The sequence below is a fragment of the Fulmarus glacialis genome, unplaced genomic scaffold (assembly GCF_000690835.1).
Source record: "Fulmarus glacialis isolate BGI_N327 unplaced genomic scaffold, ASM69083v1 scaffold7059, whole genome shotgun sequence".
In the NCBI taxonomy this organism is placed as follows: Eukaryota; Metazoa; Chordata; class Aves; order Procellariiformes; family Procellariidae; genus Fulmarus; species Fulmarus glacialis.
The window spans coordinates 69856-83176 of NW_009231354.1; the positions used below are offsets into that span (position 1 = coordinate 69856).

At 41.9% G+C, this 13321-nt stretch overlaps 1 protein-coding gene across 1 annotated transcript in view; it reads right to left on the reverse strand.

Annotated features, from left to right (window-relative positions):
• Positions 1 to 10269, reverse strand: part of LHPP (phospholysine phosphohistidine inorganic pyrophosphate phosphatase) — a 75671-nt gene extending 65402 nt beyond the window's left edge. The window contains exons 1-5 of the mRNA XM_009584537.1: positions 10193 to 10269; positions 9710 to 9897; positions 8824 to 8977; positions 4994 to 5057; positions 3724 to 3816 (exon numbers count right to left, since the gene is read on the reverse strand). Coding sequence (XP_009582832.1) covers positions 3724 to 3816; positions 4994 to 5057; positions 8824 to 8977; positions 9710 to 9897; positions 10193 to 10269 — 576 coding nt within the window. The remainder of the gene's footprint in view (positions 1 to 3723; positions 3817 to 4993; positions 5058 to 8823; positions 8978 to 9709; positions 9898 to 10192) is intronic.
• Positions 10270 to 13321: the final 3052 nt, after the last annotated feature.

Here is a 13321-nt window from a genome sequence, read left to right on the forward strand (position 1 = left end):
ACTCTTCTTTCTGACATGGAAAAATCTTTCCCCGTTGTGGCTGGTGAGCAAGGAGGGGATGCTGGCACGGCAGCAGGTCCTCCGTGCCACCCTCGGGGTGACCTCCCTCTGCTCTCACGCGCCACTAACTCCCACCTGAGACTTGCAGGTGGCAGAAATGGGAATTGGTTAACTACCAGTAGTTTATGCACTCCAGTATGACCTGCCATAACTCCCATTAAGGCAGGACAATTTGCTACAGAGAGAACTTTTTATGATTATATAAAACTACTGGAACCTTAACATTATTTAGGTTTTATTGTGAAGCTGTAAAAATCATCCACTGTTACAACTGCCTTAAAACATATGAATTAGGCATTTCAGTAACCTTTAAGATGTGTTATTCTTTGTCATATTACTGAATCATAAGATAGGTCTGGTTACCTCTAAGAGGTTTAAATTTCCAATCTATTAAAGTAATACTGGCAATCTGTTATTTCTAGGCCATTGAGGAAAGGTTAAAACGAAAATTGGACTTTGGGGAGTTCCTCCTGTTCTAAGTGCAGGTTGAAAACATCTCAGCAGCAGAAGGCAAAGTCAGGGTCTCGGTAAGAAGCAGTTATCAAGGGAAACAACTGGTGATAACTTTATTGATTAAAGCAGCTTGAGAAATTTAAGATTTGCCACTGTCTAGAATTACTGTGGTGAGACAGCTTTATTAAAAAGGTATTTTTCATTAAAAGTCAGGTGAAAGAAAACTGTAATATGTTTTCAAAAGCACAGCTCATCTAAAATGGTTTAATGACGGTATGGATTAAATGCATTCCACAAGTGGAATAAATTATTGGCAAACATTTTATAGAAGTAAAGGCAAGTAAAACCAATCCTTGTCATGTCACTACAAATGCAGAGAAGTATAGCTCATTCAGGAGACAGATTAAAACGTAATACAGTGCATTACTGAGGAACTGCATATACTGAGTTTTTATTATTATGTATGACGAACTAAACCAACCTACACATCCTTCTCAAGAGAACATTAAAGTTGCAAGGTCAAGCACTCAAAAGTTAGGAAAATGTCAGAATTAAGGTAGTTTGCTCTGCTGTAATTTGTTCCTCCTACGCATGTGCATCATGATCCAGGTTTTAACTCCAGCAGCATGGACTATTTTTTCCATAGTCAAAGCACGGAGTGACTGGTGCCATTATGCAGTGGTGTCTACTGTGCTCCTCCTTGGTTAGGCACATAGTTCCTTCATCTCGAATCTCTCTGAATACAAAAAATTACACCTACAGACTAGACATATGACTACAACAAATTGATGGCATTTAACACTAGAAACTATACGGAAAAAAATCTGTGTCAAAATATAAAGTTAGTCACTAGTAGCACTATGAATATCTAGCAAATAGCAGTAAGTGAATAAATAGTAGTCTCTGCTGGGGACTATTACTGCTTTTCCGTACCCAAAACAAATCCTCCTGAAGTCGATGGGAACCACTCGCTGAGGCTCACCCTATGGGACCACTTTTGCCACCTTGGTGATGCATTATACCAAATTTTGTTCCCTGGAGCAAAGTTTTTGAGACAGGAGTTCTGGTACCCTGTCACATCCCTGTAATGATACCCTCCCTCGGTGCCAGGGGCTGAGACGGTCTCAGCATACCGCGAGCTAGGCAAAACAGCATCTGAGGACAACTGCACCATCCTGCCTATGGAAAAGGGCAAGCAATGCCACAAGGATAAACCCCCCCCCCAAAACCCTCTTCCCTACTACTCCTGTGCACCGATCGTTTCTGATATAAGTGGAAAGGAAACACAAACGTTCACACATCTGATTTAGACAAATAGTATCCAAGGGCTGAGCTCTGTGGGTTTTTTTTTTTTTCCTTTCTTCTTTTTTCCAGCTATTTTTTTTTCAAACACCATTCTGTGTCTCAAATGGATTTTTGGGTTTGTGGTTGGATGAATGCATTGAATAATTGCCATGCCTGTACCTGGGATATTATGTTCAGGCTGAGCATTCTTGTTACTGGGAAGATATCGACAAACTGAAGGGAGCACAGAAAAGAGCACTGCAGCGGGTTAGGGTGCAGAGGGACCAAATCACAAGGGAAGCTGCTGAGATCTAAACACACAGTTTTAGTAAGAGACAACTACTGTAGCGATAACAAATCTGGAGGTAGTTGGAGGGAGAAAATATCCAGGAAGGCAAGAAGTTATTTTGGTTGTTACCTGGAGTAAAACTAGAAACAAGGAGATGCAGTTTAAAAGGGAAACATCCTGATGAATCTCAGAAAAAGCTGCCTACTTGGCTGCAAACACTGTCCCTAGGGTACTTACAGAAGCCCAGTTGTTTGGCTCACTGAAAACTACTCTGGACAAAACATTAATAAACGTGAAGCAGGGAACACTCCTGCACGGGGAAGGAGATGGATTAGATGGCCTACTAGGTCTTTTCCATCTCCCCACTCTATAATAAAGTAAAACCCAAGCACATACTGAATTACAGGGCCATAATTTCATCTCCAGGCTCTAGGGACCTACAAGCCACCCAAACTTCACTCCTGTTGTTTATAATGTCACCAAAACCCCCTGATGGAATTATTACGTTGTAATTCACTGCTGTCTGTGAGTCATCTCATACTCATCCTTATGTCCTGTGTGACATAACAAATCAATAAAAAGGATCTGGGCACAACTACAGAGAGAGGAAAAAATGGGCTGTACTAAGTAATCAGGGAGCATCACACATTCAGCGTGTTTCTGGAAAGCGTGCGGAGGGTAACACGGGAGGAGTTTTTGAGTCAGTCAGTGCTTCCCGTTCACCTAAATTACAAAATATTTTACTTCTGCCTTTCCCTTTTACTAAAAAAAGGTAGTCAGTGTGACACCAAAGGAAATAAATAACATTTTGGCTGCAATTCCACCATGCTGCAGCCTCCAGTCACCAAGCAGACTGCCAAGCATTGCGGCACCTCTCATCTTGTGAGGCACAACATCTTCCCTAATTCCTTGCGAAAACTAACTTTTATTCTTTTGTATTGTTTTCTTCAGCCTCCAAATAAAGGAATTTCATGTTCTTTTGAACAGAAATGCATGTTCTTTTGAACTACACGGTTTGGGAGGAAGGTGAATAAGAAAGCCCAATACAATAGTACAAGTAGAAGGAGAAATCGCAGTAGAGAATGGAGGGATGGATGGAAGACTCTAAATTGGGTAGAGTATCGATGGCACAAGTGAGAGCAAAGAGAGACAGGAACGAAAAAGGAAATAGCAGGCAGTCAAAAAGAACCCTCAAAAAAGCAGAGAAAATAATGTCATGCCTTTCAGGAGGGTAACAAGTACGCATAGGGCAGAAGAAATCCAACAGGTCTCCACCTGCTAGCATGTACCCTCTTGGCTGTCAGTCCTCTTTTGTCTACTTCGCTTTATTTGATAGAATGGGCAAATACGGGGGTTTTTCCCTTTGAAACATTTTTCCAACAATTTTTGTTTTCCTTTTTTTTTTTTTTTTTTTAAATAATTCATAGGAAGATCGTGAACAGAAATATTTCTTTGCACACTGGGTCTGGAAAAAAAGATTTGCATATCCACCCAGAGTTTATCATGTCGTCCTGGCCACATTCCCTTCAACCTCTTCTGTAACTTTCCATGAAAGACAGCAAACAAAAAAAAAAAAAAACACATCAGTGGGCATAACTACATGGCACAGCCAGTAATCACAGCATCAGAAACCTTACCTGTTGCGGTGGAACTCCCATTTCTGCTAAGGCTGACTCAAAAAACATTTTTGCTGGTTTTCCCACTACCTCAGCTTGAACATCACAAGCATACTGGAAAAAAAGAAGAGAGACACACAAAAAATGCTGATCAGAAAAGGATTTGTTCAACTCCGTAACTCCAGCCAATTGTAGAAAAACTAAGTGATTATTGATTTTTGCCCTTAAATACCACAGTGGATTAGCAGGTGAAGGTGAATATCGGAGAATTTGGATAACAGAAGTATTTAATGTTCTCTGGCAGGAGGAAAAGTCCTTCCGAAACATCTCAAGTTACAAACCTTTTACATTCTCCACCATGAGAGCAGTCTTCAGACTCAGTTCCAGTATCGCTCATTTTTGTAAGAGCATCACTCTTAAAGAAATAGCAAATATCCTTCATCTGAAATGATCAAAAGTACTGGAGGGCCTTAAAAGATGTAGAGGGTTTCTTCAACCACCTGGCACATTTTTAATGATTCAAGTGACCAGCCAGATTTGACAATTTTTATCTTCCTGCAACTAAATATCAGTACTATGCTGAAAAAGGTGTTTCTAGGTTGTCCCTAGACAACTAGAAGCCTGAACTTATCTGGGAGGCAAAACCTTTCCCCAAAACTCACATAGATACAAATGAATGTGCTGCAAGCATACATTACATCCACCATTTTCTGTGCTTGTATACTATCCTACTTTGCTTTATTCTCTGCATTCACTATGTATTTTTTTTAATCTCTCTGCAAGCCTATAAAAGGGAGAATAATGATTCTCTCCTTCTCTCACCCTTAGATTGGCTTATCTATTGGGTTCCAGTTCTGCACAGACTTAATCAGGCTTAAAAACAGGATTGCACTTAAGTATCTTGCTGAATAAGGGCCTTTTGCTGTAAACTGTTAAGGGCAAGGGCTGTGTTAACAACGCTACACCAAACATGAAACGGACCTTCAGTTTTTCTTGGGTATCTTGCAGACAATATTCCATGTTTTTATCTTCTGACTCTTTCCTTCAAGGGCCTCACTTCCAATAAAGGTACCACAATGGTAAAAGTTCACATATAAAATAAAATAAAGAAAATGAACGAAGCCAGAAAACAAATGAATCCACCCATCTTTAGAATGCAGCAAATTAGCTTCAATCTGTGGAAACTTCCTCCACCAAGGTGAGTAATTACAGAAGATGACCCATATTTATACCAGTTACTCTTTTAACAAGGTGCACAGAGCGAGTAAGCATAATGCAAGCTATAAAATACCTCTAATGCCTTCATATATGCTCCAACATCAAGTTTCAGACCATCGGTTTCTTTATAGTAGCGTCTGGAAATGAAAGTGATAAAGTTTCAATGAAATGAAAATGTTGGCAGTTAAATACAAAGAAACCACATTTTATTATTTCTGTGCCTATCTAGATGTCCATATGGCTGCAACAAAAAGTCAAGTCATCAGAATCTCTGGGGCCTTAATTTAACACCAGGAATTAAGTAAAGGACAGGCTCAGTACCGTGCAATGCTTGGGGAAGAGATGTCAGACCGATGCCCATCTGGTATCTGGGACACAACTCCACCGGTTCAAAGGAATTTCAACTAGTTTATATGAAGGATGAACTTGGCCTGTATTTTATTGCACAGAGTACTAGCTGCTCACAAAGGACGGCAGTTACATTGCTCTTCCTTTAATCAGCGATGGAGACCCCTTGGCAGATACAAGATGAGGGCTGGCACCAACCAGCAGCTGTAACACCTTCTTCAGTATATCTGGAAGGGGACCCCAAACAGTTGACCATCATTGCTTCCCACAAGCCTCCCACATGAGGAAAGCCAGGGCACTGTTTATCAGGACTAAGAAAGCCCTCCAAGCTAAATTTTGTTCCTTCTAAGAATGTTCCTATTGCCATGAAGCTCATAAAATTAGTTAGTATCTTTACGGTGTTCTTCTGGAACAGCAATTCGCATTAACACAGGTCTTCCAAACTCTCCTGAGCAGAGCAAAGACAGGTTTCTACATGACGGGGAAAAAAGGTAGGATGAGCAGTCAGTTAAGATTTTATGCCTTATCCTTCTGCCATTTTCGATTATTCAGCACAGCCTCCCTTTAAAATGACCACTTGACCTTTGCTAGAACAGCCATTAACCTTCTATAGTCTAGCGTAAACAGCTTAATTTTCTGACAGTGGCATGACAGAAGAAATTACAAAGCCAATTCCCCCTCTCAGCCCAAAACAGATGCTAAATGTAAATCACTCCATTTTCAGGAGGAGGGCATTCTGCTTCAGTGACTCTGACACTTTCGTTTTCTATGGAATGAACTAAAACTTCAACCAAAATCAACCTACTTGCCCAAGGTAGGAACCTTGTTAAGGTCCACCCAATTACACTGATTCTGCACATTAAAAAGGAATCTGGCTTGTGGCTGGTTTTTGTATATGGCCCTCTGCATCAACAAGGCTTCTCTAGTTAGGTGAAAAATTCATCCAATTTATAATCTCCCTTCTTCAAGTCAGAGAACTTACATACCAGGGTAACTCATTCAGAACTCACGTTCACATTACCGAAGTGATCAATCATTAAAAAAAAATTGCTCATGGTGAAAACTGAGCTCAGAATATCCAAAAATATGTATTTTTAAATGAAAAATAACATTTCAAAAAAATAACAGCTGGTCTGTTTTAGAGCTGTCTACATCAATGAATGACCAAATATATAAATACTTTGTATGCACAGGGTACAAAGGCATTTTTGCATTGATCACGTTGCAATTCTTAAACAAAGGTTGATTCCATATTTCATTTTGAAAATAATAACACAAAACTTGGTTATTTTATGTACATTAGCCATTCTGCAGTTGGCTCAACATTTTCTCCTTATCCTTCTAACTGAGAAACAGTAAGGATTTTTCGCCCATGCTGTAGGATCAGAGCGTGAGTGTCAGGTAAGGCAACACAATGGATTTAACTGCTCCTTCCCACTGATAAGTTCTACCCAGCTGGATCAATAATTCACAAACTAAGAAGGGTTTTCATGCCCATTACGGTCTATTGAACCATTGAAAAAAGTTGTCACTACAGTTTCCTCAAGCTAAACATGCATATCTTTTTTAAGCCCATATATCGCACAACAGATAAGAATAACTCCTTCAAGGCCGTTGGGATTTGTTATTGTTCAGCACTGGCATTAATAACCTGCTGTTTAAAATCTCAGAAACATCTAACTGAATTGTTTTTAGGAAAACATCTAAATTCCTTGACTGGATTTTTCCTGCATGAGAAAGCAGGAAGTCAAAATTTAACTTCAATGTTCAGAGAATAATGAAAAATGTCTTTTGATATTCAAACTACCAAAACAATTGATCTGTCACTTCAAAAGCACAGTTGTGTTTGCAGGTCTTCGCCATACACACCAGCCCAGCCATTTCTCAGTATATCCTTGGGCTCTCCCTTTAGGTCTCCTCGGCCACCACACTTTACTCACAGCCAGAGGAACATCTACCCTCATCTCCAACATAGTTCGGGTGGAGTTTGTCCATTGCAGCTACTCTCATAAATTGGTAGGGTGTCTATATTAGCAAATAAAACTTCTCCTGGCTTCTTGTTCCTCATGTATAGCACTTCTCAAGCCACCAGCATGAAAGTGCTCCCTTATGTATGACATTTTCATACATATGAATCAACCTGCAGACATGCTAACACCAATTTTCAGAGACCGCATCTTTAGGTACCACTCAAATAGCAAGGAGTCATTTACATCATGCAGGCCATTAGCCATATCCAGTATCGCATCTCAACCACTACAAATATGGGCTGGATTCAAACCTGGAAGAAGAAACCTGGCTGACTGTTGCCTCAAACAGAATTTTTGGACCACCTGATCCTCCTCACCATTAGTAACTTCAGGATGCTGGAAGATCAAACTGCATCACAAATCCACACCAACAGCCCTTTATCCAAGCATGGCCTGTTGGATTTTTTTGTTTGTTTGGGGTTTCTTTCACTATTAAAAATAATTTCTTTTCAGTTCAGACAGGAACACATGGTTATAGGCAGCAGCTAAACCAACGGTTCTCATCTCTGAGATCTTGTAGGGGCAAAGCAAGCAGTGCCTATAATCCTACTGGCTTCTTGCAATACTCATTCACTTGGGGGTCGCACACATCAAAATCCAAACTCTCCATGATTTATACGGGTTTTTTAAGAGGCTCTTAGACTTGCTCTCAAAGCAACAAAAGTCCTTCTCCTAGTGGCTTACAAAACTACAGCTATTTAATCCTCCCACTGCCACCTGTAAACACGTGGATTGTTTCATCAAACTTGCTCTTAAAGCAACAAAAGTCCTCCTAGTGGCTTACAAAACTACAGCTATTTAATCCTCCCACTGCCACCTGTAAACACGTGGATTGTTTCATCAAGGTCTAGCTCACTCTTGAATGCTGTCTTTGAAGGGTTGGAGGCTGGCATTTGCTGTGCTTATACACCAGGGCATCTCCAGGTTCTCTAAAGGCTGCTACAATTCCTCCTCAGAAGAGCAGCTGTATCTCTCACCCTCTAGCACTAGATGAAACACATCCACACAATTGCTTATTCTGCACTGTCTACAGAAAAAAGACCACCGACAGCTGAAATTCAAGAGATGCCTCACCCAGTGCTGTAGGAGCACAGAGACCCTATGATGAGTATTTTCAAAGTTAACTGGAGGATTCAGCATGGCACGTTCAGTGACTGCCAGTGCCCTTTGCAAATCTGCATCAGCACAGGGCTGAACTGTGGCTCATGGGGAGCATCCACACCACCTCCTTTTAAAGACCTATTTCAGCATAATCATCTCAGTTTTTCCTTACACCCCTGGAAAGACTACAAGTAAGTGACTCAGGACAGGAGGCCAAGTTAGGTGACTGAATTAGCTATTGAGGATCCTTCATTAACAGATACCTGAGCAGATCAGCCTCCCAGTCCAGACACATAGATTAACTGCATAGAAGTTGGTAGTGTGAATGCCCACACCAGTATCTGGCCTACATTAAGTACAAAGATACTGGGCGAAATTAAAAAATATGGAGACTAGAGGAAGAAATAAACAGTGCTTAACTCACCCTCTTCCAAGTGAGATCAAAACAGGCTTTTCCATCCCAATTAGAACTCGGAAAGCTTCATTAAGGTTTGCATAGGTGAAGTTTTCTGCTGCATCTCCGATAACCACGCAGTTTGGGTTTGCTTTATCAATCTCAGCAAATTCAGGGACAAGGGCTACAGAAAGAGGGGGGGGGGGGAAATCCACAAATCCCTTAGCATTTCTGATCCCATTGGAACTGATGGTTTTCCCCAGATTTGTGTTTCCCTCCATTCATTCCCCAACACATTAAAAAAAAAAAAAAAAAAAATCCAAGTCTGAATCAACTGTTCTTCCGACCCCTTCTATTCCCGCCTGGATCCTGCAACGAAGGATCTGTCCTACAACGAAGAGCAAAATACACCATTTCCTACCCTTGCCTTAGCTCCCGCCACCTACATCTCTACCTCAGCTCATTATATCCAGGCACCTAAACTTCTGGGTAGTTGAATGAAAATCTGTAACAGCAAGGGCAGGATCCACCTCCTTTCTCCACACCCACACTTTACAGAACACTTTAAACTTAAAACCTCTGCCATGATAACAAAAACAATGTAATGCCCTGCACAAGACCTCACTTATCTTTTAGTCTCTGTGGTTAAGCAGCAGACTCCTGTGCCCTTGCTGACCCCCAGCACAACTCTGTGCCTCCACTGTACCATTGCCATAATTGAGACCTCGCACAGGCCAGACCACTAAGGTTTATTCCAGAGTCTCATGACTAAGGAAAAAGCTTTTCCCTGTAGGAAAACAACAGCTGGGAGCTCTTCCCCCACGAGCTATGGAAATTCACTGCTCTATCGCAAACGCCCACATTTCTCTGGGGTGTCTCCCTACGTGTCCCAGCATCTGCTGCAGCGTTGTCCCACCGTTGTGCACAAGCAAGTGCGGCCTCAGGCTGCGCTCCTTCAAAATACGGCAGGCTGCTGGTGCTGGGGCAGTGACTTCAGTCACAGAGATGTCAAAGCCCATGCCCTGGAGCTTCTTCACAAACTTCTCCCTGGTCGCTTGTGTTTCATTAGTGCAGAACCGCAGCTTCAGACCAGATGCTTTGATCCTGTTGAGTAAAAGCAGCAGAGGGGTTAACCGGACATAGAAAAGGAGCTAAGAGTATCAGCTTTGCTGCCCCACACCTAACTCGGATAATTACAATAAAAATGCAAAGAGGAAATGCCAGAACAGGAGCAGGACCCCTTACTGTGACCAAGACATGGCTAAAATATATTGATTCTGGGCACTACAGCTGCCGTTTTCATGTGCAGGGCCCTTGCCATAGCACGTAAGTGCCCTTCTGGAACAGAGAGCTAAGCTGAACGTGGCAGCACAGGCGGTGCCCACCATCCCCAGGATACCACAGTCTGTCAGGCACACTCTCCCTCCACACACCAAAAACTCCCAAATCCAGTTCCTTTCCTTTAAACTGGTCCATGGACGTAGACACACATGAACTGAAAGCACTGCATAGCCATGAGTGCAGTACCGGGTGTGATATCACTGGCTATCAGCCTTTTAACTTGGATTTTCACCTCTCCACTTACTGATCACCTGCTGCAGTGATTTGCTGGCGGCAACAGCAAGGCTTTGCACTTCTGCAGACTCCAGGTAAGAGGCCAGCTAGTTGCAATGATGCTTATATCAACACTGGGGTGCCTTCAGTTACATTTATCATTTAGTCTTTCATGAACCATGTGCTGTTACTTGGTGGGTAATCCTGAAAAATATGGTACTTCAGCTGATTCATTAATAAATGTTTACAGGTAAATGGCTTCTCAAGGGAAGAAAACGCGGCCCCAAGTGCTCAGAGCCAAGGACATGGTTCCTGTGGAGCGGTACTCTGCAATCTCGTGCAAGTCCTCTGCCTCTGAGTGACTTTGTTTCCTGACCCAAGCTGTGGTGACCTACTGGGGATGTCATGAAGAGACCTCTTCTCCAAGGAAGAGTTGTCAGCCTTTTCGAGAACCAACATATTTGAAAGTGGCCATGGAAAATCAGAAGCATTGAAAACGTATCACAATTTTTTTCAAATATTTGCCAAAGGGACTGTCACTCAGCTCCTCAAATATATTAAAATGCCAAACTTCTGTCAGTTTTAGTGTGAATTTGTACCTCATTATCTTTGTGGACCTGAGCTAATATGGGTTTAGATACCTAGGTAAGTTAGGGGCTAGGCTTACAAATTCTTACTAAAATATTATTACTTTTCTTTGTGTTAGGATGAAAAAGGACTTTTCTATTAGGAAAGCCCATGCACTGATTCTCAAGACAACAAAACATGGTGGGTTCCTTTTCTAGGGAAGATGATCCCTATCGGTTGGTGTAAACACTGAAACCACCTTGAGGTAATACATCTGATGATGAACTTTCCATCAAAGGATTCTTAGAAATCCGGTCCTGGCCCAGAGAGCCCCTTCCACTTATTAAAACTGCATGCCAGTGTCTTCTTCAATAACGCAGGTGATTCATTTCTTTCTTATTATTTGTCTTTCCTAATCATAGGTATGTGAATTATCAATTACACTTAGTGGTTAATTGCCCTTCATAAAGATAGCTTTTCTATTTTAAATTAGGCAGTTAATATATTGTAACTAATAGCATCCACTTGTACATTATAAATATATCTTCATTGATTGGAGCAGTGAATGTGAGATTCACTCACAAGTTAATGAAGCAATTGAGTGAAGAAGTGCAGGGTGTACCCAGGGAATAATTATTGTTAATGAATTATGATGTGACCTTCTCAGAACAATGAACAATTGGTGTGACAGTGGGATGACAGTATTCCACATCTGTTATTCGAAACACGGTTTCAGCTGTAGTTAAAAAGCAAAGCTGTGTAATTTGGATACATAACAAACTTTAATAGAGTATGCCATGGTTAAAAAAATCTTATTCTAAATGCAAAGCCTATCTGCACACTCTTAGGAAAAAAATCCCATGATTCACGACTGCCTGGAAACAGACATTTGTTGAATAAGAATCTATTCTTTCTCTTCCTAAAGGTCAATGAAATGAATCCAGGAACAACACTATCCCTCTACTTGCACAGACAAACAAATGTGCCCTCACAGGTCAGCTTGGTAAAAGTAGAGATTCAGTTTTCCTATACTACAAATTTAACTTCTTTCTCAGAATTGTAGACGAAAAACAGAGCTACACTTCTGAAAGGCATGACCAAAGCAGAAGCAGTCTGGACACATCCTGGACTGCTTCATACCTTCGTGGCCACCAGCAATTACCACCTCAACAAACAAGCTCAGTAAATGCTTAGTATCAGGTGAGGTCTACAAAGAGTTAGGCCAAGCTGGTCAGAAAATGGGAGTCCTCTGGTGAAACATGAAAAGGACTCTCAAAAATATCCTGGAACACTAAACAAAAGAAAAATTGTCAAGAACTCCAGAGAATACTTATTTCTACAAAAATACCTTTTCAATGAAAAGCCACCTTCTCCTTTTTAGGTCTCTAAAAAGATCCTCTGCTAGCTCTCCACCAAATCCTTGTATGATACAGTCACACTCACTGGTACGTGCATGATTATACACACACCAGGATGAATCCATCCCTCGATGCCCGGCACGGGGACCACGAGCGGAGCCTGCAGGCCAGCACGCATCGGCAAACAACTATTAACTCAGAGCTTAAATAATCAGCGGGAGCTTTTAACAACAGTTCTCCACACGGGGAAATCCTGGCTCCACTCGTGTTTACAACAAAACTCTCCTGCAGTTTTCATGGTCAGGTTTGGCACAGGGAGGAACTAAAAGAGATGGCTTGAAGGTCTTTGTCTGACGGAAGCAAGATGCTTTGCATAGCGAGTCAATACTGCAGTGGGGGCACTGGTGCTATGCTGGCCAGCTTAACATGAAACCTCGAGCTACTGAGCTGACCCAGCCACCAGTGTTCACATTTTAAGAAGCACGTGCAAAGCAAGTTACTGCAACTTCTAGTGCCAGCAAGTGTGGGGATATTAGGAGAAGAATAAAGAACAAAATTTGTAATGTGTTGCCTTATAAGATAAAGAGCAAGGGATTAGATACCTGCAAGTACAGAAGAATGAGGCAAGAGCAGATGAAATACACAACACACATTTTATCAAGATCTCCAGCGTATTACAGATTTATCAGCATCTGTATTACAGAAGCGCAGGCACACCCAGGAAACCCAGTCAATGAGGGCTTCAGCTGACTTCCATACATTGCAGCCATGATAAAGATCCCAGTCAGACTCCAGAAGCACCAGAAATCAATCCTGATTAGAGCGCAAGCCAAGCACAAGGATAGGCAGCACTGCGCTCCACGCTGCAGGGACTCCGCACGGTCCAGGTAGCTGCGGACGTCCCGAGGCCACCTCTCGCTCCCTGTTCGGGGCCATCAGCAGGCCCGTCAGATAAATCCACTCCGTTTCCAACACGACTGCTCACCCCACTCCTAAGGGCCCACGGGCAGGAGCTGGGGAACTTGAACTTCACCTGCATGTGGGGAGCT